This window comes from Parasteatoda tepidariorum, chromosome 12 (assembly GCF_982258835.1).
Source record: "Parasteatoda tepidariorum strain Cologne lab strain chromosome 12, Ptep-v5.0, whole genome shotgun sequence".
Lineage (NCBI taxonomy): Eukaryota > Metazoa > Arthropoda > Arachnida > Araneae > Theridiidae > Parasteatoda > Parasteatoda tepidariorum.
The window spans coordinates 35389587-35413799 of NC_141766.1; the positions used below are offsets into that span (position 1 = coordinate 35389587).

At 33.1% G+C, this 24213-nt stretch overlaps 1 protein-coding gene across 1 annotated transcript in view; it reads right to left on the bottom strand.

Annotated features, from left to right (window-relative positions):
• LOC107439018 (zonadhesin) overlaps positions 1–24213 on the bottom strand; it is a 167041-nt gene that overhangs the window by 448 nt on the left and 142380 nt on the right. The window contains exons 56-62 of the mRNA XM_087155985.1: positions 22813–22959; positions 15818–15971; positions 14479–14711; positions 12488–12592; positions 10952–11116; positions 6667–6777; positions 4762–4942 (exon numbers count right to left, since the gene is read on the bottom strand). Of these exons, the coding sequence (XP_087012111.1) occupies positions 4762–4942; positions 6667–6777; positions 10952–11116; positions 12488–12592; positions 14479–14711; positions 15818–15971; positions 22813–22959 (1096 nt within the window). The remainder of the gene's footprint in view (positions 1–4761; positions 4943–6666; positions 6778–10951; positions 11117–12487; positions 12593–14478; positions 14712–15817; positions 15972–22812; positions 22960–24213) is intronic.

A 24213-nucleotide genomic window follows, 5' to 3' on the forward strand; every position in this document is an offset into this window, starting at 1 on the left:
GTAGTTTTTACCGATTTTAATAATTTTTATACCAGCCGTTTTGCTTCAGATGGAGAAAAAAATTCTGATAAAATTATCGTATTGTAATGACATTTCTAAAAAAAAACACATTTCTAATTAATAAAACCAAAATATACGGAATTTGAAATATTTATTTCGTAATTTTTCTGTTTATATTGTAAAGGTTTAATCATAACGATATAATTATATCAACTGTTTCGCGTCACGAGAAGAAAAAAATTCCGGTAAAATTACTATATTGTATGGTAATGACATTTCTAAAAATTAAAAAAAATATATAATTCCGGTGAATAAAACCAAATTAAAGCGTATTTAATCCACTCATTTGGTAATTTTTCCGTTTATATGACAATGGTTTTCCGGAAATTCTGGTTTTCAAAATATTGTTTATAATTACCACACATTTTAGCGAAAATACAAAACTGAAAGGTTAATTTAACCGAGAAAATGGTTTTTTCCCATACTCTAATGCATCACGATAAAATTATCAAATATTACCGCATTTACCAAATTTTACCACAAATTATAAAAGAATACTTTATTGTTAATTTTACCAAACTTATTACAAAAGAGCTTTGGTAAAATTTACCGAACTTTTTGGTGATTTCACAGAGCTTGAAACCGGTAAATTTTATCATATTCTGACCACATTTTTTTTTCTCAGAGCAGGTTTTGCAGGTATATGAATCCCAAACTGGGCAATTTAAAAACATTTTTGACTTCTATTTTTAAGGCTACTGTTTGTAAGAAAATGTCATAAAAGGAAAAAAAGTGAAATTTTTATTTTTTAAAAGTAATTGAGAGAAAATAATCATATATATTTGAGAATCGAATCTGTCGTGGTTGACAAGTAAATAAGACAAGACAAACATATTCATAAATTAAAAACATATATTTGCTACCATATATTTACTACCACTTTCTTATTTTTGCTAGATTTTTTATTAAATGGCTCTTTCGTAAACTGGTTTACCATCATAGTGGTCTGATCGGACTACCTAGCAGAAATCGTGTAGAGGCTTTCAGTTACAGGAGGTATTTGATGTGATCGACTTTTACGACGGTAACACATTTGTTTCTGAAATCTGATGCTTAAAATACAATAACAAAAATTCCTAATCTATAAGATAAATACAGGCATAATAAAAGTAAAGTTTTTATAACACAATCAAAATTTTTATGTAACAACAATTAAATTCTTTATATGTCACTATGAGCGTTCCATTTTACAAGGCATAAGACTTCCACGGTTGAGTTCCACAAATTTAATTTTCGGTACTCAACGAATTGTGGAGTTACTGCAACGCTTCCTATAACTGAAAGCCTCCACACGGTTTCCTATAAGTAGTCCGATCAAACCACTATGAAGGCAAACCAGTTTACAAAAGAGCCATCTAATAGAAAATATAGTAAAAATAAAAAAGTGGTAGCAAATAAATGTCTAAAAACTTGTTTAATTTATGAATATCATTGTTTTGTCTTATTTACTTGTCAACCACTACAGATTCAATTCTCAAATATATATGATAAATTCTTCTCGATTGCTTTTAAAACAGAATTTGAGTACATGCGCACAACAGGTTAACTTTTCAAATAGTCTGCGCAGACAACTTATAAAATACTGAGTGGAGGTTTTCGGATGTAGGAAGTGATGGTTAATGACGTATTTCTAATGATTTAGTCGTAGCCTGGGGAACAAGACCAGGATTCCAATCTACAAAAGTCATAAATGAGAACAGGCCTAAGAATTACGCCATCCCTGTCGGGATTGCACAGTTCAAGAGATGATCGGGAGAGGCTATCACAGAGTTTAATGTACTACAAATTGGAGAAGTTTTCTGTTCCTTTTCAGAAGATAGACACTTAATGTGTTCATTTGCAAGCCGACTAATGGTAGACACAACAACTCTATCAGCTTTGATGATAAGGGAACTACCTGGAATTTGCTTGTTATCTCAGGGATCAGTCATTGAAGCATTTCCTTACCAAGAGATCAGAAATATTTCTTTACCAGTTTCTTTGTAGGCAAGGTAATAAGAATTTGATTTATTAAATTCACCACTATTTTGTTCAAAATAAAAATTACATAGTTACGCTTCAAACAAACATTGAACTGAAGTAGATAACATGTGCACTTGGAACTAGACGAAGAGGTCTCGGCCTCTGACTCAGAGAACCTGAATAGAAGCAACAAGGAGTATCCTGTTGGAAAGAAGAAAAAAGCTCGCTGATGTTAAAGAAACTAATGATACTAATGATATCTTTCCTCCCATGACTACAAAAAGCTGCTCTCCTTCTGAATCTCTTTCCCCGCTGGAGTCCACCACTTCAACTACAGAGAAGAACACCGAGAAAGCATTGGAATCTTCGACAACTGTCAGTGTTTTAGATGCCAAGGGTTTGGACACTCTTAACGTTCCTGCTCTACCAAAACCAAGATGCATGAAATGTGCCGAAAAGCACTAGTCATATCAGTGGGGAAAAAGACGAGACACACCAGCCAAATGATGTAACTGCATGAAAAATCATACCTCCAACTACTATGGGTGCAAGGCTCGCCCCAATGGAAGGATCCCCCGGGCAAAACCAACTTCACCTGCCTCATCAGCTCATCGACTCGTATCCTTAATGAAGGAATAACAAGATCTGCTGAGGAATGAAGTGCTACGCCTTCTTCAAACCATTCTCAAGGGGATCTCCCCAGCTCAATGATGATCAGTCCTGTCATGTTCCTGCAAAGACTCTGGAAATTTTCTACATTTCGGAACCTTTTCTTTTGGTTTTATGACTCCACATCACAGAACATTACAGAATCGATTAATCTGTTGGTGGCGCTTCGTGTCAAATATCGAGATACACCTGATATCCAGAATCCAGCACATTGAATTAATCCATCAGATACATCCTGCCAAATCCTACAGAATATAGAGTCCGCTGGCCATATCACCTTACAGCATATAAATACACAGTCAGAACTCAATGATCATCTATCCACATGAATACTCCTTTACTTCATTTGCATTTCACCATCTCATCGAAACACCATAAAGTTCAAGTTAAATTGCCTCAGCTTTAATACAGTTCAGTTCAGAATATCGAGTTATCCGGTTTTATCCTCATCCAGATAATTCCAATGAAGAGAAGAAATGGTGATGAGAGTCTTCTAACGATTTTACAGTGATCTTCAAAGATGAAAATAACACCAGGGAGAAGCTACAGAGCACTACTCAGATTTACTTTCAGCGGTCAATCAAGATCGAGCATTTCTGTAGTGGGCGTAGTTCGCTCAACGCTTCCACTGCTAGAAGTTCGTCTACACTCAAAGATCTTGCAACAACGCAGCACGATGTGTAAAATGTGCAGGCTATATCACGGAAGTTTCCTCTATAGAGAGATCTACACCAGCTTTATGTGCAAATTGTGGAGAAAACTATACTACCAACTACTTAAGATGACCTTCACGCCAGTATTCGAAAAGGAGCCTTAGAAGCAGCAATAACATCTGATCTAGTAACACCAGGTCCCAAGACAACAGAGGTTCCATTGCTCTCACTGCAAGACTGCTTCTACTAATTACTGAGCTGGAGAAGTTAATTAAGAATGAAGTAGTTTTTAAATTACTTCAAGGACTTGTCATTTCTAAAGATCTTCATCAGCAGCATCGAAGTTCCACTTAGCGAGCAAACCAGCAAATCACCGGTCTCCCGTGCACTAGCCCCCCCCCTTTTCTCTTAGATCCAGATGCACTCAATTTCATGATCTCTACATCAAGACTTTTCTTTCTTTCTTTAAACAAAACTGGGTGCCTAGGCCGCGCAGCGGCCCCTACCCCATTCATCATGAAAATTATATACAGTGAATAAAACATTTTGAATTATGTAACAATGCGGTAACATTATAATAAAGTAACCATAATTAGAAGTATGTACAAACTTGATCGGAGATTTACATTAATTGCCATTGAAAAATGAATACAGCCATGATTAGATGGTCTACATCAAGAGAGGGCTGAAAGCCCATATATATCAAGACGGAAAAGAGTAAAAACTGGTAACAAATAAATTTCATTTTTTAATTTTTTTTCGGGAATAATAAAAATCTCTAACTACCTATTGTTTTTAACGGATACAATTTTTATATTGAATTGCTTCTTTGCCGAGATGAAATTAATTACAGTGAATTGTTTATTGCTAAGAATAGATTAACTCCTCCCGAATATTATCTAATATTGAAATAATTCTCCTACCAGTATTTTCTCTTTTCCGTCTCGCTTTCAGGCCTGCATCAAGATGAAAAAGTAAAAAGCTCTCGGAATCACATCAAGAGCAACATTCCAAACATCATTATTTGAGAGGAAAAGAGCAAAAATTTCCTACCATTCTGAAGAGATCATATTATTTTATTTATAAATAATATTTTTTAACAAAAAAAGATGGAAAAAACATTGATTTAAATGCTTAAAAATTACGTTTTGCTCATTATTAGATAATAGTGTTTCATATGTGGTTCGAACTTTTTTTTTAAATATTTATTATAACAAATATGAAATTAAGGCTCAACTTAAATATTATACCAAATGTATACAAAATAACACTCCATTTTGAAATTGAAAATGAAATTGTCAATTTAATCAGCAGGTCAACTTGTACTATTTATTACTGCTTTTATTAGAAACCTAAGTTAATAGAAAGGTTTTATTTTATCAAAAGGTATATTTTAATCATCTTATTCTTAACTTACCACACAGTCCTTCACTTCTCCAATTTAAAATAACACCAGCTTTCGAACATTCTTGAGAATAAGTGGATAAAATATCACACAGACACTCGTCATTTTCTGAGCAAGCACACACATCATATACACATGCGGCAAAATATGGTTCTGGACGAATGAACTGATGACAAGGAGCAAATAAACTTTGCTGAAAAGGAGAAAATTTTAACAAATATTTTTAAATTAGAAAACAGAAGATCTTTTTAATATAATGTCTTTTGTACTAAATGCCATAAATTTCCATTGCGGATAAGGATTTAACAAAGAAAAGATAGTTCCAGAAACGCTCTACTAAATGGTCTACTAAAAATGAATTAAATCTAAAATTTTTCGCAATTGTTAAACATAAAATATATGGCGTCAAAAATCTTTACTTATTATCCAAAATTCCATATTTGCTGTCACTCGTTATTCGCTATGAAGTAATCATTTCTGCAATAGCCCATTGTAGGCTATGCTTTCCCGAGTCAAAATTCTTGATGGTCCTATCAAAAATTAGATGGTTTATGTTAGTTTCAGTGCGACTCATTATGGTCCAATATCATTTAATGGTCACCATCATCCAACATCTTCCCTTATGAGTTCGTGAACTTATATGTACGTTATTACAGGTACCGTAAACCGGGGCGAGTCTACCCATTTTTTCAGTTTGTCAACTTTCAAGTGGTCAAACTTTTGTAAATATTAAAGAAAAAAGGCTTTCAATAGGTGTTTCGGAATCGCTATTTATCCCTCTTTAAAGCTGTGATATCGATTTCAGAAAATATTTACAGTTACGCTGTTACTGTATATTTTTATAGAACTGCTGACAAATCTCTCGTATGGGGCGAGTCTACCCATTCTACTAAAATGAATGTTAACATTGTAAATAATCAAATTTTACTATTAAATTGTTATTTTAGTTACTATTTAGGATATTTATGAAGTAAAATTGATAACTTTATTATATATTCCATTTTTTTTATTCATAAAATAACACAAATTGAGTATTTGATCGATTATCACATTTTGATCACAGTTTTGTTTTTATAATCATTAACATTATAAAATAACATTTTTTTCTGACTATTGTTGATAAAAATAAATTAAAATTAGTATTGTCATTGTTTGGCTTTTATCCTTTGGATAGCTTTTTCCATCTCAGGTGGCATTTTTTTGTAACATTTAAATCCATTTGTTTTGCGAATATAATTTCGAACCATCTGTAATAATGAATAATAATTTATTTAACTTGCATTAAATAAAAAAAGCTAATTTTGTAATATAAAAATTGAAAAAATAGGTAAAATAAACATATTTTATATTTACATTTATATTTAACCTATAAATTTTCTTATTAATGATAAATTTATCAATGCTGAATTAAAATAATATACTCAAATTCATTTAAAATGACTTAATTTTAATATAAACAAAGTTCTAAATTATATTTGGCTTTTTGTTCACAACAGCGAAACTTACATTCTTTTCGTTTTTTCTCATATAAAATTAATGTAATCTTAGTCTTAGATAAGTTTATCACTTAACCAAAGTGAAAATAGTAATAATAATAATATACTTACGGAGCACCAACTAAAAGTTGGCTGATTTTCAATACAAATCTCTCAAAAGACGTTTGAACAGGTCGGTTAAAAAGACAGCAAATAAATAAAAACGGATCAAACTACTACAGCGCCATCTTCCTTATAGTCTGAACTAAGTTCTCCGTCGGTAAAATTTTTTTTATTTGCAATTTAAAATAGTGAAAATTAAATAAAACTAAAATGGATAGACTCGCCCCTGGATGGGTAGACTCGCCCCGGTTTACTGTATATGATGTTTTTACAAATCAAATAAAATTTTACAAAGATTATTCATGAGTGAATGTTTTACTTTTAGTATGGAGCATTTATTATTTGCCATCTTTCTGATTCGATAACCTCCTTTGGAGCAAGGATCTATGTCCACAGATTCTGTGCAGCCACTTGGTTGAACCTCTCCATACTGAAATACAACAAATTAAAACTAATTAATTTACTGTCAACAATAATAGTGGGGAATATCAAAATTTATATTACTACGTATATTGCCAAAAATATCAACATTTCCTGATTTATTGCGTCATTTTCCCCATTTGAATACTTTGGATTATTTTTGCAATGGCTAACATTTTTATTGCCTAAATGCAAATTTTTTTTCCAAACGTTTCGTAGATTGAACGAATAAGTCATACGGTTTTTATCTATAATCATGATAGTATCGCATCATCTTATCACATTAGATAATTATCGTTATTGCGATATATCGTAAGAAAATGTCGACATTTCCCGTTATCTCTCTCAATTTTCCGAATTTACCTAATTTGCACTGTTTTTTTCATATGGCAAAATTTTAGCTCACCAAATAAGATAAAAATATTTTTCAAACTTTTCGAGGGTTTTTACAGAGTAAAACTGATATGAAACTTATCGACACTCACAATGATATTTCTGTTAATACTTATCATGATATCATCGTATGCTTCAATTATCGTTATCGATAATCTTAGATTTAGAGAATTATCTGAGTAAATTTGACACGCAATACGACTTATTAATAAGAAAATAAGTTAAATAAATATAATTAACACGTATAGTTACAGACTTACAGGGAATTACTTCTTCGCAAGAAGAAATTAAAGTCAGATGAAGGATCTGACAAAACTGAGTGATGCAGTATAGAAATTTTTTTTCCTCTTAGTGACAAAAGCATGACATTTGACAAGCATGATTAGATACTGGGAAGCAACGGTACATTCCATATTTCAGAGTTATTAACACGATAGAGAAGAAGGAGAAAAGGCTGAAGGACCTAAACATTGCTATCTAGACAAATGCAATCTTTTTCACATGTATTTTTTAGGCTGAATCGAATAAAAACCAATCCTAAGTCAAAAATATCAATGGTTAAAATTTATTTAAATTTTTTTTGCATTAAAAATACAATTTAGCTCCTAGATTAAGTATTGGGATAAACTAATCTTCGTGGAGGACTTTCTGATGAAACTAACACGAATTTGCTTAACTTGGAGAGGAAAACCACGAAAACCTCCAAGTGTTATCCTAGTGCCAAAGGAACTTTAACCCATTACCCGTCTGCCACTGAAGATATTTTACGTCAACACTGTGACTTGTGCTAGCCGGGTGCAGAATTCGTATCTACCAACCATTATTGGAACTCGAACCTGTTTACCTCATTGGGAGGCGAGCGCTCCATCCTCTGAGCCACTACGACTCTTGTAATTTCTCTTACTTCATATTATTAAGTTTCAAAATCTAACTTTGAAAAATAAAGCTTAATTAACTGAAAAAAATATTGTACCGCGCATTCGCTAAATATATTTCGCCTTGCATTTTTGTTGCGTAATTTTACTCACTACATTGCGCCTGTAACATAAAATTATCATATTTCCAGAAATAAAGAAAAGGAATTTCTTTCACCTGTTTTTAAAAAGCTCTAGAACCGAAGTAAATATCAATATAACACACCACTGTATTGGATACAGAGAGTTCTGACATCATAAAAAGGAATTATTTTATTTTACCGTTTTGGAAAGGTAGCACAATCAAAATAAAAGTTGAAGTTAGGGCTTTTTATTTATCATAGCAGTACACAGTACATGTAAGCTTTTCGTAGTGATTAGTTGCAATTGTTAAGACTCAATACAATATCTAAGTTCTTTTTCAAATAACACCTAAATACAGTTGAAGTTCTCTTTGCAGCAATTCTAACAAAAGAACGAGCTTAAATTAAGATTCAAGGACTCCTTTTTATGACTTTGACTAATTTAATGCCTTTAATCAAATGGATTTTCCTTGCAGTTTCAGCGTTATTCATCGTAGATTAAAGACATAAAAGTGCTTGAAAGTTCCTGCAATTTTTATTTAAATGAAAACAATATTTAAAAAAATTTTGCGGTTACGAAATTAATTGAAACGCAGCATTTAAACATCATTATTTTGATGACTGTAAAAAAAAGGTCGTCTTTTTTCGTTTTATAGAAATATATGGAACTTATCTAATTGTTTACAGTAAAATGTAGAGGAGAGTGAGCGAAGGGGGATTCCAATTGACAACATCATCCTAAACTTTTTTAACTATTTTGTTTGTTTTGTTATGAAAATAGAATTTTTAAAGAGGTTAAATTGCTTCAAGTAAAATCACCAATTTATGCAGAAGGAATTATGATTTTCAAACAAATATAACTTCGAAGTTATTGGTCATTATAAAGTCAATATTCTTCTTATTTAAGAAAAAAGTACATTTTGTTTGAAATAACATTATTTTGTTATCGAACAATTTTTCCTAAAATTTATATAAGTTATGGATTTAATATATAGATCAAAATTGTTATAAATATATAATTTTCTTACGCTTTTTTTCTTTTTCTAGAGTTTTACACTCTTGTTTTCAGCAGGGGCATCTAATACAGAGATAATCTCGGGACGCTAATTTGCAATCCAGCCGCCTTTAACGACTGAAAACCTTTTTTGGAGATTTTTCTCTTGGCTAGACTTGGTCCCAATTATAATGCAATCTCTTGTTTCTATTAAACATTGTTACCTGAACTAAAAATAAAGTCAAGGAGAAAGTTGTTTCTTATTTAAGAAAATACCATTGATCGGGTTGTTAAATGCAGCTGGATTTTATAACCGTCGTTGAACAGTGAATCCAATTTTGGGTTTACGGCTACTAATGTTCAAGCCTTGTAATTTTGAACCCTATCCAGAAGACAAGGGAACTCCTGGCAGAAGTATTAGGAGAAATTTGCCTTCGTGGAGGTCTTTTTGATGGAACTAACCAACATTTGCATTACATGGAGAGGAAAACCGCGAAAACCTTCCATGATTAGCCTAATGGCAAGGGGACTCTAACCCATGATCCGTCTACCATTGAGGATATTTTACGTGATATAGTACTATGGTCAGTGCGAGCCGTATGCGGAATTGGTATTGATCAGAGATTCGAGCCCGTTTCACCACATTGGAAGGCAAACGCTCTATCCCTTGAGCCACCACGGCTCAATAAAGGCAATAATGGTCAGTTGTTTGTTTCTCAAACGTCAAGAAAATTATCCATTTTTGAAGGGCAGCATCACTAGGGGTGAGAAATGGGTTGTCTACAGTATTTGTTTGGGTCTCTACGAAATGCTTTAGGCCGTAATAACTTTACTTCAAATGAGAAGATCAGAGCCATGATAGCTCAGGTTATAGACCGTTCACCTATCAATGAGGCGAACTGGGTTCGAATCACAGAGATGCTTGGTTAATACGAATTCCGCATCTAGCTCGCACTGAACACAGTGCTGACGTAAAGTATCATCAGTGGTAGACGGATCTTGGGTTAGAGTCCCCTTGCCGTCAGGCTAACCGAAGGAGGTTTTCCTGGTTTTCCTCTCCATATAGCGCAAATTCGGGTTAGTTCCATCAAAAAGTTCTCCGCGAAGGAAAGTTTCTCCCAATACTTGATCCAGGAGTTCCCTTCTCTTCTGGATTGGGTTCAAAATTAGAAGGCTGCGGAGTTGAACATTAGAAGTCGTAAACACAAAAATTTGGTCGGCTGTTCAACGACGGTTATAAAAAAATGAGAAGGTCAGAGCCAGGATAGCTCAGGTTATAGAGCGTTCACCTATTGATGAGGTTCGAGTCCCCTTGCTGTCAGGCTAACAGTGGGAGGTTTTCGTGGTTTCCCTCTTCATGTAAAGCAATTGTGGGTTAGTTCCATAAAAAGGTCCTCCACGAAGAAAAATATCCCCCAATACTTGATCTAGGAGTTCTCTTATCTTGTGTTCTCGAGTGGGTTCAAAATTTCAAGGCTACGGAGGGCAACATTAGTAGTTGCAAATCCAAAAATTGGGCTGGCTGTTCAACGACGATTATAAAATAAGAAGGTCGAAAATCACCTGGATTTGTTTTTTTTAATGTAAAGTACAAAAATTTTATGAGCTAGGAATCATGTTATTACCTGAACGATGGCAACAGGTATTGGACCAGAATGGACAATGCATAATTGAATAAAATATTTTTTCACTATACGAAAGTTTTTTATTTTAATACGGAAAATACGAAATTACTTTCCGAACAACTCAATAGTAGTTTATCAACAAATACGTTTTATTCTCAATTAATTGAAAGCTTACTTTCCAGCTATTCCCAAACATAGCTTCGGATGTCGCAGTTTGGTTGGTTGGTGTTCTCATATCATCTTCCGGATAGTAATTGAAATTTCCACAAAGGCCACAAGTTTTGCCCCTATATATACCAGATACAGTAACTTCCACGAAGCCATCACCATTCCACAATACCTATTGGAATTATTTTTAAAGAATGTAATAATCACAGTAAAAGAACTTTATTAAATTAATAATCCTTAGAAACTGAAGCGGAAAAATATACTTCTCTACAGAAAACTTCATTAGCTTACACTGTTAGAATTTTCTCTCTAAAATTATGGTAAAATAACCAGCAGCAATGTGTAATCCAATTAACCGTCACGTTTAAAGTAAAGAAAATTTTTTTATCTTTACGGTTTTAAAACCATTTACGACTTGTATGGTTAAAAAACCATGATTACAAAATTACATGGTTTTTAAACCACTTACAATTAGTAGGGTTTCAAAATTGTTAAAAAGACCTCATTAGGTGGGTATTAGTTGGTGCTATAATATTCTGGTTATTTAACTGTATTAGGTGAAAGTAGTAAATAACCGGTTTTTCTCACAATTTACAGTTTGAATACCATCTTATTTATGGTTATTTGACTGGTTTGTTTGATATGGTAAAATAACAATTAAATAAATTGCTATTTAACCATTTTTTCCAAGGAATTTTCTAACAGTGTAAGAAATAATGGTGGAAAAAGTCAACATGTTAGTTGCTCTTGCTCAAGACCCATCACATCTGAAATATGTTATGGATCTTGAGAATGAGCGCCTTGTTTTGTTCACTTTTCCAATTAAATTTTGAAACTAATGAAGTTTTTCATTTACATTGAAAGAACGATGGGTTTTAATGTTAAGGTGGAACAAAAAGTAAAAATAAGACAAATTCTTCATTTCCGCCTTACAGAAATGTGACTTGTTAGATTTCTAAAGCGTTTTTGTTCTTTAATCTCCTAAACATTAATTTTCGGATTACTTTTGTCTACCCTTTAGATAAAATAAGTTAAAATACATAAGGGGCAGTCCATGTATAAAAAATCAAGGACAGTTACAGTTTCGTTTCTAATGCTATTCTTACAAGATAATATTAGAGTTTAATTACGTTATGTTTTCTTAATACAAAAATATTCAAAATAATTTCCATTATTCTTAATTTAGAGTGAATAGCCAATTTTTTTCCAACCGGCAATCGAAAGGTGGTTGCACAAGACTTAGGTAGTTGAATTATCTTCATAATAACTGGATGAAAAGAGAAAACAAAATTAGATCACGTGGCACCATATTCTGAAGAAATCCATGCCCCATCTAGGGCTGTAGTGCCATTGAGGAGGGAAAGAAGAATGTATTTTGCAACATGTGTATTTTAGGTAGAATCTCCAACTATTACTTTTTACAAACTGTATAATGATTGATAGATTTTAAACTGGGGATGAAAGAAATGGGAAAAAAATATAATTCAATCATAAATTTATTTTTAAGTTTTTGATTTTGAGACAATGCTAATAAAGTACTCACCTGAACGCCAACGTCAGTAGTTACTAAAACGGATGTACCAGTTTTTTCAACATATAGAACTGGTTTTTCAAAATATGGCAGTTGTTCAATTAATTTACCACGAAGCTAAAAGGAAATTTTTTTTTCAATTACCAAATATCATGAGGGAAAACAAAATTATCTTGAAATGAAAACATTTTTTTTACATGGAGAAAAATCAATAAATTTCTTTTCTATCAGGCGAGTTCCTCGGATTTGAACCAATTTTAAGAAAGTCGTGTATTTAAAATTTGATTTCTCAGGAGCTACTGATTTCAGTCATTTTGTATTTTGCCATGTAAAATTAAATTCTTTAAAATTATGTAAAATATTGTATACCTCACAATTCAAATTTTTTGGACTATTATTAAATTAAGCAATAAAAAATAATAAATACTTACTAGAACTTATTTTTCGCAGGGAATTATCTTCTGATAAACGGATTTCATAATTTTTTACAAAATTTCTTAAATTTGAGTTATCTTGCAAAGTTCTCGAGATATGGGCGAAATACGTAAATAGTGAAATGGAGTCTAAACTTCGAACCACTTCTTTGACCTAACTTTTTGGACCATATTTCCCAAATTATGGCTACCCCCTATATTTTGAGGGTCAGAAATCCGAATCCGTTGAAAAAAATATATGTTATTCAGAGAAAGTACGTTTTTGCGTCTGATTTCAAAACTTAAATTATCGTATGCACCAATTTATTAGCATATTTGAGGTCACCCCTTCGAATCATAAAGATTGAGTTCTAGAATGCGAAAATCTAATCATTTTAGATCAAAGGTTATTCATGGTGGCTTGTTTTTTATTTTGCTCACTGTACATGTCATTAAGTATATCTTTATATTCAAATATATCTTTATTTTCTGTTGTATTTTCTATTTATCGCACATTTATTAAAAAAAGTTGCGACTTGCACTTTAATATTAATTTCTACAATTTAATTTTTTCCTTAAAAGTCACTAAATTTTATTTTAAAATTTCTAAGGAAAGACTACTAAGGGAAATTGCAGAGTATACAAAAAAATGTGGGCAAACATTGTTTTATTTTGTTGAAGTAGATAAACGAATTCGGAACTGTCGAAAATAAAGACATGCTTGTCTAGAGAAAGTACGTTTTTGTTTCTGATTTCCTAACTTAAAATACAGTTTGCACTAATTAATTAGCATAATTGAGGTCACTCTATTTGACCTTAACAACGAAGTGAAGAACGTGAAGATCCGATCATTAGATTAAAAGTTATTCAGAGTGGTCCGCTTTTTTCCCTTTTTTTTCGCACTGTGCTTTGTTTACATATCTACAAACTTTAAATACTTGAATCCTAATAATTAGGAGAAATGAAAAAAAAATTCTTGCTGAAATTGCATTTAGTGAACGAGAGAATTTTGAAGCCATTTTTTTCTCATTATTATAATAGCAGTCATGAAGTTTTATAAGTCCTTCATGTTCCCATAACAAATCAATACCTCTGGGGTACTGAATTGGAGATTGATCGTTCTCTGGTTCAGGTCAAAATTAGGATCTGTGGATGAATGAATGAGTCCGCCCTATAAACGGGCGTGACGTATGGGAGTGGCAGAATTCAAATTCTTGGACATAGATGGCTTCACAGGAAAACAAGAACGATCACACCCGATCTGCCTTAACTGCAACAAAATTAAATTGTATCATTTGTTGATTTAAAAGCCAATCAGGTTCGACACACACGCTCGACGTCGCTTACAGGTATCCAAATAAATCCGATTTAAATCACATGGTTAGGCATAATCACTTCACTCCTTCTCGAGTTGCAAACACCTAATTATCAATCTCTTCAATTATAAACTTGATCAATACAATAACAGCCAAAAAGTGATAAAAAATGTAAACGCTATTCTTATATGCATGGACATAAGATATTTCTACATAATAGAAAATACATTTCCCAGTACTGCTAAGCAGATAGTACTGAAACACAATTACTCACATAGACAGATGGTCCAGCTCGCAGATCAACTGATGCGTTTTGCAAAACAAGGACCACTCGATGAGTCCAAGAGACCCCATTAAATCCTCGATCATTATTTTCAACTACAATGGAAAATTTCTGAGTATAGCAATCTGCGGTCAGAACATATCTGCATGTTCCTTGAAAACTTATACTCGCTCCATCAAATGTTCTGTAATGTGGATCTCCGAAAGCAAGGCATGTTGCTGGTCCTATAAAAAAACAGATAAAAAATAAAATACTAATCAAAAACTATGCCATAGATCTAACTCAAACGTATGGATGGATAATAAATTGTTTATCTAATAAAACAAATCGCTGTGTAATAATATTACAGGGACATTTGTGAAAGAAATAATAACATCCGGAAACAATTATTTTTGTCACAAGAGATTTTTTAACAGATTTTAGATACTCTCGTATCGTCGATTTCAAGTCTGCAATCGGTTTCTCGGGCCGGGATACCCTGGTTGGCAGGGCGCTGGACTCGCGTTCGTGAGAACGGTAGATAAGCCGAAGACTCCCCGTGTAGTAAATGGTGACTGGTGCGCGTTAAAGCTGTCGGGTCACAGAGTACTGCTTGTTCCCTTAATAAATTATACCTTTTGGGGTACTGGATTGGAGATTCATCATTCTCAGGTTCAAGACAAAATTACGATCCGTGAATGAATATGGATGCATGAATGGGTCCACCCTATAAACTGTATATGGGTGTTGCATAGGTAAAATTGTTGGCCATAGATGGCGTCACTGGGAAACAAGAACTATTGCACCCCCTCTACCTTAACCGACAACAATAACAATCGGTTTCTCTCTCCAAGCTACTACAGTTATCTTATTTTAAAGTACAGTTATCTTATTTTAAAATGGACGACAGGAACATATAAAAGTAACAGGAGGCCACATAAATGTTGAAAACAAAATTCTAGGGGAGTTAACCCATGCCCAGAAATGTCGTCATGCGCCTCAAAAAGCGCTTCCCCGTAATGATCTGTTTCTTTGCGTTATTTTTCAAATGTACTTCAAAAATAAATTTAATTTTTTTATTATTTGTTTGCTCAAAAATTACTTTTCGCAACTCTTATATATACATTTGTGAAAATTTTATACATTTCTATAACTATGAAATAATTAATTCGTATTAAAATGCAATATCATAGAGCAATATCATATCATAGAGAGATTTGTAATTGAAATTAATTATAAAAAGTATCATTTTCTTCAAATGAAAAGTAGCGTTTGTAGAGCAAAAAAGGATATTTCAATTCTATTTTTGACACTTTTCGTTATACAAAAATATAACTAAGTATGAACTTACGTGGTATGCATTTAGGACAACATTGTCCAGGATCGACTGATGGAATTTCATCGGATGTACAATGCAATGGTATGCATCTTTCATTGTGGCAATTCATTTTACCATGAATACACTGGCAAGTTGTACAAGGATCAGGATTCCAGCTTTGTCCGTTCTATTTAAAAAAAATTGACATAATGAGTTCAATAAATTCTTTCTTACTTTCAGCTCATATACCTGTACAACAGAGTGTCTTAGGAGTCAAATGCTTTATATTGAATAATTGTCTACTCACAAGGATTAAAAAATATTCACCTAGAATCTCTATTTTCAATTTTAATCGTTCTCCTTGCTGAGTTGCAATCCATTTTGAATATTTGGTTACTTTGTCGGTCAATTCAGAGGGTTTAATAGCACAGTAACCAGACGCAGATATGCAGCGCTAACCACTAACGAAAGTACTGTTTACTCAATAGCTTTTTGCTGGAATATTGGGCTTAATGACAAATACATTTAGACTAGCGCAGAATATGAGATTTAGACTTTGATCCTGATGGAAATTCAGTCTGGAATTGGTATGAAATTCATGGCCTTCCTTAACTACAGACTACAACAATTACATAGGAATAAACAATTTTCGAGATTAAGTTTTTGTTTTTTAGTCACAGGTCTATAGGTGACTGCTCTGGCTTTGAGTGACCAGCCCTTGACACGCTTTCAAGTACAAGTATTTGACCACAAGGAAATTGTAGTTCCACATCTTATATTCTAAACGGCATGCACGCGAGAATATTCGGGGATCTCACCTCCCCGAATCACATAAATATTAGAAAGATGGAAGAAACAGCAATTTGTTTGTAGCCAAGAACTCGTGCCTGAGCGCTTGCGGAGACGAAAGAATTGGTCGCTCTCGGCTTTCTTACTCTTCGTGTAAATCACATGCAAGTTAGTTTTACTCATAAAGTTCTTCACGGTGAAGAGTTTGTTTCAATACTTTTCCCAAAAGATCATTTAACTTGCGAATTGGAAATAAATTTTAAATTATGAAGTTGAATGTTAAGAGTGGTACATTCCCAATGTGATTTAGCCAATCATCATTCACTATCGCAACGCTCGAATTTGGAGAGAAGACTGGTTCCTTGCTTCGCCCCTGCCATCTTCATCTCCTTCTCTTTTCAATTGCATGGGACTGAACTACGATATCTCTCATATTTTTCGGTATACGATCATTATTTTTCGTCTTTTAATGTCAAAAATATTTTCTAAAATAAGTTCCAAGAGAAGTGCGTAGATGATGCACAAATGGGACGACATTCACCAGAATGGGACAAAATCCTCCAAAAAATTCTTAAATATCTATTTGAATTCTTTAAAGAGTCATATTTACTTCATAAAATGATCCACTGTAGTCACAAGAGAAGTGTGTAGATGATGCACAAATGGGACGACATTCACCAGAATGGGACAAAATCCTCCAAAAAATTCTTAAATATCTATTTGAATTCTTTAAAGAGTCATATTTACTTCATAAAATGATCCACTGTAGTCACAAGAGAAGTGTGTAGATGATGCACAAATGGGACGACATTCACCAGAATGGGACAAAATCCTCCAAAAAATTCTTAAATATCTATTTGAATTCTTTAAAGAGTCATATTTACTTCATAAAATGATCCACTGTAGTCACAAGAGAAGTGTGTAGATGATGCACAAATGGGACGACATTCACCAGAATGGGACAAAATCCTCCAAAAAATTCTTAAATATCTATTTGAATTCTTTAAAGAGTCATATTTACTTCATAAAATGATCCACTGTAGTCACAAGAGAAGTGTGTAGATGATGCACAAATGGGACGACATTCACCAGAATGGGACAAAATCCTCCAAAAAATTCTTAAATATCTATTTGAATTCTTTAAAGAGTCATATTTACTTCATAAAATGATCCACTGTAGTCACAAGAGAAGTGTGTAGATGATGCACAAATGGGACGACATTCACCAGAATGGGACAAAATCCTCCAAAAAATTCTTAAATATCTATTTGAATTCTTTAAAGAGTCATATTTACTTCATAAAATGATCCACTGTAGTCACAAGAGAAGTGTGTAGATGATGCACAAATGGGACGACATTCACCAGAATGGGACAAAATCCTCCAAAAAATTCTTAAATATCTATTTGAATTCTTTAAAGAGTCATATTTACTTCATAAAATGATCCACTGTAGTCACAAGAGAAGTGTGTAGATGATGCACAAATGGGACGACATTCACCAGAATGGGACAAAATCCTCCAAAAAATTCTTAAATATCTATTTGAATTCTTTAAAGAGTCATATTTACTTCATAAAATGATCCACTGTAGTCACAAGAGAAGTGTGTAGATGATGCACAAATGGGACGACATTCACCAGAATGGGACAAAATCCTCCAAAAAATTCTTAAATATCTATTTGAATTCTTTAAAGAGTCATATTTACTTCATAAAATGATCCACTGTAGTCACAAGAGAAGTGTGTAGATGATGCACAAATGGGACGACATTCACCAGAATGGGACAAAATCCTCCAAAAAATTCTTAAATATCTATTTGAATTCTTTAAAGAGTCATATTTACTTCATAAAATGATCCACTGTAGTCACAAGAGAAGTGTGTAGATGATGCACAAATGGGACGACATTCACCAGAATGGGACAAAATCCTCCAAAAAATTCTTAAATATCTATTTGAATTCTTTAAAGAGTCATATTTACTTCATAAAATGATCCACTGTAGTCACAAGAGAAGTGCGTAGATGATGCACAAATGGGACGACATTCACCAGAATGGGACAAAATCCTCCAAAAAATTCTTAAATATCTATTTGAATTCTTTAAAGAGTCATATTTACTTCATAAAATGATCCACTGTAGTCACAAGAGAAGTGTGTAGATGATGCACAAATGGGACGACATTCACCAGAATGGGACAAAATCCTCCAAAAAATTCTTAAATATCTATTTGAATTCTTTAAAGAGTCATATTTACTTCATAAAATGATCCACTGTAGTCACAAGAGAAGTGTGTAGATGATGCACAAATGGGACGACATTCACCAGAATGGGACAAAATCCTCCAAAAAATTCTTAAATATCTATTTGAATTCTTTAAAGAGTCATATTTACTTCATAAAATGATCCACTGTAGTCACAAGAGAAGTGTGTAGATGATGCACAAATGGGACGACATTCACCAGAATGGGACAAAATCCTCCAAAAAATTCTTAAATATCTATTTGAATTCTTTAAAGAGTCATATTTACTTCATAAAATGATCCACTGTAGTCACAAGAGAAGTGTGTAGATGATGCACAAATGGGACGACATTCACCAGAATGGGACAAAATCCTCCAAAAAATTCTTAAATATCTATTTGAATTCTTTAAAGAGTCATATTTACTTCATAAAATGATCCACTGTAGTCACAAGAGAAGTGTGTAGATGATGCACAAATGGGACGACATTCACCAGAATGGGACAAAATCCTCCAAAAAATTCTTAAATATCTATTTGAATTCTTTAAAGAGTCATATTTACTTCATAAAATGATCCACTGTAGTCACAAGAGAAGTGTGTAGATGATGCACAAATGGGACGACATTCACCAGAATGGGACAAAATCCTCCAAAAAATTCTTAAATATCTATTTGAATTCTTTAAAGAGTCATATTTACTTCATAAAATGATCCACTGTAGTCACAAGAGAAGTGTGTAGATGATGCACAAATGGGACGACATTCACCAGAATGGGACAAAATCCTCCAAAAAATTCTTAAATATCTATTTGAATTCTTTAAAGAGTCATATTTACTTCATAAAATGATCCACTGTAGTCACAAGAGAAGTGTGTAGATGATGCACAAATGGGACGACATTCACCAGAATGGGACAAAATCCTCCAAAAAATTCTTAAATATCTATTTGAATTCTTTAAAGAGTCATATTTACTTCATAAAATGATCCACTGTAGTCACAAGAGAAGTGTGTAGATGATGCACAAATGGGACGACATTCACCAGAATGGGACAAAATCCTCCAAAAAATTCTTAAATATCTATTTGAATTCTTTAAAGAGTCATATTTACTTCATAAAATGATCCACTGTAGTCACAAGAGAAGTGTGTAGATGATGCACAAATGGGACGACATTCACCAGAATGGGACAAAATCCTCCAAAAAATTCTTAAATATCTATTTGAATTCTTTAAAGAGTCATATTTACTTCATAAAATGATCCACTGTAGTCACAAGAGAAGTGTGTAGATGATGCACAAATGGGACGACATTCACCAGAATGGGACAAAATCCTCCAAAAAATTCTTAAATATCTATTTGAATTCTTTAAAGAGTCATATTTACTTCATAAAATGATCCACTGCAGTCACAAGAGAAGTGTGTAGATGATGCACAAATGGGACGACATTCACCAGAATGGGACAAAATCCTCCAAAAAATTCTTAAATATCTATTTGAATTCTTTAAAGAGTCATATTTACTTCATAAAATGATCCACTGTAGTCACAAGAGAAGTGTGTAGATGATGCACAAATGGGACGACATTCACCAGAATGGGACAAAATCCTCCAAAAAATTCTTAAATATCTATTTGAATTCTTTAAAGAGTCATATTTACTTCATAAAATGATCCACTGTAGTCACAAGAGAAGTGTGTAGATGATGCACAAATGGGACGACATTCACCAGAATGGGACAAAATCCTCCAAAAAATTCTTAAATATCTATTTGAATTCTTTAAAGAGTCATATTTACTTCATAAAATGATCCACTGTAGTCACAAGAGAAGTGTGTAGATGATGCACAAATGGGACGACATTCACCAGAATGGGACAAAATCGTCCAAAAAATTCTTAAATATCTATTTGAATTCTTTAAAGAGTCATATTTACTTCATAAAATGATCCACTGTAGTCACAAGAGAAGTGTGTAGATGATGCACAAATGGGACGACATTCACCAGAATGGGACAAAATCGTCCAAAAAATTCTTAAATATCTATTTGAATTCTTTAAAGAGTCATATTTACTTCATAAAATGATCCACTGTAGTCACAAGAGAAGTGTGTAGATGATGCACAAATGGGACGACATTCACCAGAATGGGACAAAATCCTCCAAAAAATTCTTAAATATCTATTTGAATTCTTTAAAGAGTCATATTTACTTCATAAAATGATCCACTGTAGTCACAAGAGAAGTGTGTAGATGATGCACAAATGGGACGACATTCACCAGAATGGGACAAAATCCTCCAAAAAATTCTTAAATATCTATTTGAATTCTTTAAAGAGTCATATTTACTTCATAAAATGATCCACTGTAGTCACAAGAGAAGTGTGTAGATGATGCACAAATGGGACGACATTCACCAGAATGGGACAAAATCCTCCAAAAAATTCTTAAATATCTATTTGAATTCTTTAAAGAGTCATATTTACTTCATAAAATGATCCACTGTAGTCACAAGAGAAGTGTGTAGATGATGCACAAATGGGACAACATTCACCCGAATGGGACGAAATCCTCCAAAAAATTCTTAAATATCTATATGAACTCTTTAAAGAGTCATATTTACTTCATAAAATGATCCACCATAGTCACAAGAGAAGTGTGTAGATGATGCACAAATGGGACAACATTCACCAGAATGGGACAAAATCCTCCAAAAAATTCTTAAATATCTATTTGAATTCTTTAAAGAGTCATATTTACTTCATAAAATGATCCACTGTAGTCACAAGAGAAGTGTGTAGATGATGCACAAATGGGACGACATTCACCAGAATGGGACAAAATCCTCCAAAAAATTCTTAAATATCTATTTGAATTCTTTAAAGAGTCATATTTACTTCATAAAATGATCCACTGTAGTCACAAGAGAAGTGTGTAGATGATGCACAAATGGGACGACATTCACCAGAATGGGACAAAATCCTCCAAAAAATTCTTAAATATCTATTTGAATTCTTTAAAGAGTCATATTTACTTCATAAAATGATCCACTGTAGTCACAAGAGAAGTGTGTAGATGATGCACAAATGGGACGACATTCACCAGAATGGGACAAAATCCTCCAAAAAATTCTTAAATATCTATTTGAATTCTTTAAAGAGTCATATTTACTTCATAAAATGATCCACTGTAGTCACAAGAGAAGTGTGTAGATGATGCACAAATGGGACGACATTCACCAGAATGGGACAAAATCCTCCAAAAAATTCTTAAATATCTATTTGAATTCTTTAAAGAGTCATATTTACTTCATAAAATGATCCACTGTAGTCACAAGAGAAGTGTGTAGATGATGCACAAATGGGACAACATTCACCCGAATGGGACGAAATCCTCCAAAAAATTCTTAAATATCTATATGAACTCTTTAAAGAGTCATATTTACTTCATAAAATGATCCACCATAGTCACAAGAGAAGTGTGTAGATGATGCACAAATGGGACAACATTCACCAGAATGGGACAGCATTAACCATAAAATTTCAAAATGTCAATATGAACTCTTTAAAGAGTCATACTCAGGGGGAAAGCGAGACGGAAAAGAGGAAAGGCTGGTAGTAAAACCATTTCAGTTATAGCTAGTTTTGGGGAGGAGTTTACTTATTCTTTTTTTAAATTTTTAAACAATATCTACTTTATCTTGGAAAAGAAGCAGTTTTATATATATGCCAGAATTATAAAAGAAATCTTGATAGTTACAGATATTTCATTTTTTTCGAAAAAAATGCTGGAATGAAATGTTTTACGTACCAGGTTTTTCTCTTTTCCGTCTTGCTATATAAGGGCTTTCACCCATGGTCATACTTACTTCATGAAATGCCCCACCGTAGTCAAAAGGGAAGTGTGTAGATGATGCACAAATGGGACAACATTCACCAGAATGGGACAGCATTAACCATAAAATTTCGAAATGTTAATATGAACTCTTTAAAGAGTCATACTTACTTCATAAAATGATCCACCATAGTCACAAGAGAAGTGTGTAGATGATGCACAAATGGGACAACATTCACCAGAAGAGCGATGCTTAATTTCATTGGATTCACAGTTGATTTCTGGACAGATAGTTTTCTCACATTTGATAAAACCATACTAAAAAGACAACGTATTTTTGTTATAATTTCATACTTTGAATCACAAATACATTTTACAATGGGAAAGGTTTAATTTATTTTCAAGATTTAAAGTATACATTTATATAGCTCTAATTTTAGCTAATACAAGACAAAAATTACGGAAACACTTCTATACAAACTCTATATAAACAATTTTTCTTTTAGCAGAGCAAAACTGTATAGATGAACAAGAATTTGCTGTTGTTGATAGATTATTGGACGACTTTAAGACGTCTTTGAAGATTATTAAACGACATTTGAAAGCTTCATTTTAGAGAATATCAAAACTGAAGTAAATTAACAAAATATCTTTTTCTCTATTAATCACTGTAAACAGCCCTTACCATGGTGAAGACTATCATTTTGGTTCACTTGTTGTACCATCAGTAGGCAATCTGATTAAAATAACATTTTTTAAAAACATAGACAATGGTTCAATACTTATAGTATTTAGTTCATTAATACTATACTATAAGTATTTATTTCAATACTTATAGTATAGTATTTTAGTATTCTCCAAGTGCCATTTGCTATATATTTTAGAGTTCCATAAGTATAGAACCTTAGTGGAATTGACTGTTTTTAAACAGGTTTTTTTTCCAAACTTTTGCTTACGACTGGTATGACAAGTGGACCAGGATTCCAGGCTTCACCATGTACTGTAAGCAGAGGTTAATGGAAAACGATATTATGTCATTAATTTACGATAGTTTTGATTTGTTCTAAAATTGATTCTGTGAAGTTTTCCAGTTGTGTAAGATTTTATATTTTATAATTTTTTAACCGTTGTTTAACAGCCGACCCAATTTTCGGGTTTACGACTACTAATGTTCAACTCCGTAGCCTTGTAACTTTGAACTCAATCCAGAAGACAAGGGAACTCCTGGATCAAGTATTGGGAGAAAATTGCCTTCGTTAAGGACTTTCTGATGGAACTAGCCCGCATTTGCGCTACATGGAGAGAAAAACCACGAAAACCTACTCCAGGTCTCCTGACGGAGAGGTGATTCTAATTCGTGATCCGTCTACCACTGAGGATCTTTCACGTCAGCACTGTGGTTGGTGCAAGCCGGAGGCGGAATTCATAACGAACAGCCATTGCTGGGATTTGAACCCGGTTCACCTAAAAGGAAGGCGAATGCTCTATCCCCTGAGCCACCACAGTTCCGAGTCGTGCAATAATAATCAATTGTCCAATAAATAATCGCTGATATCGTCCAATAATCAGTGA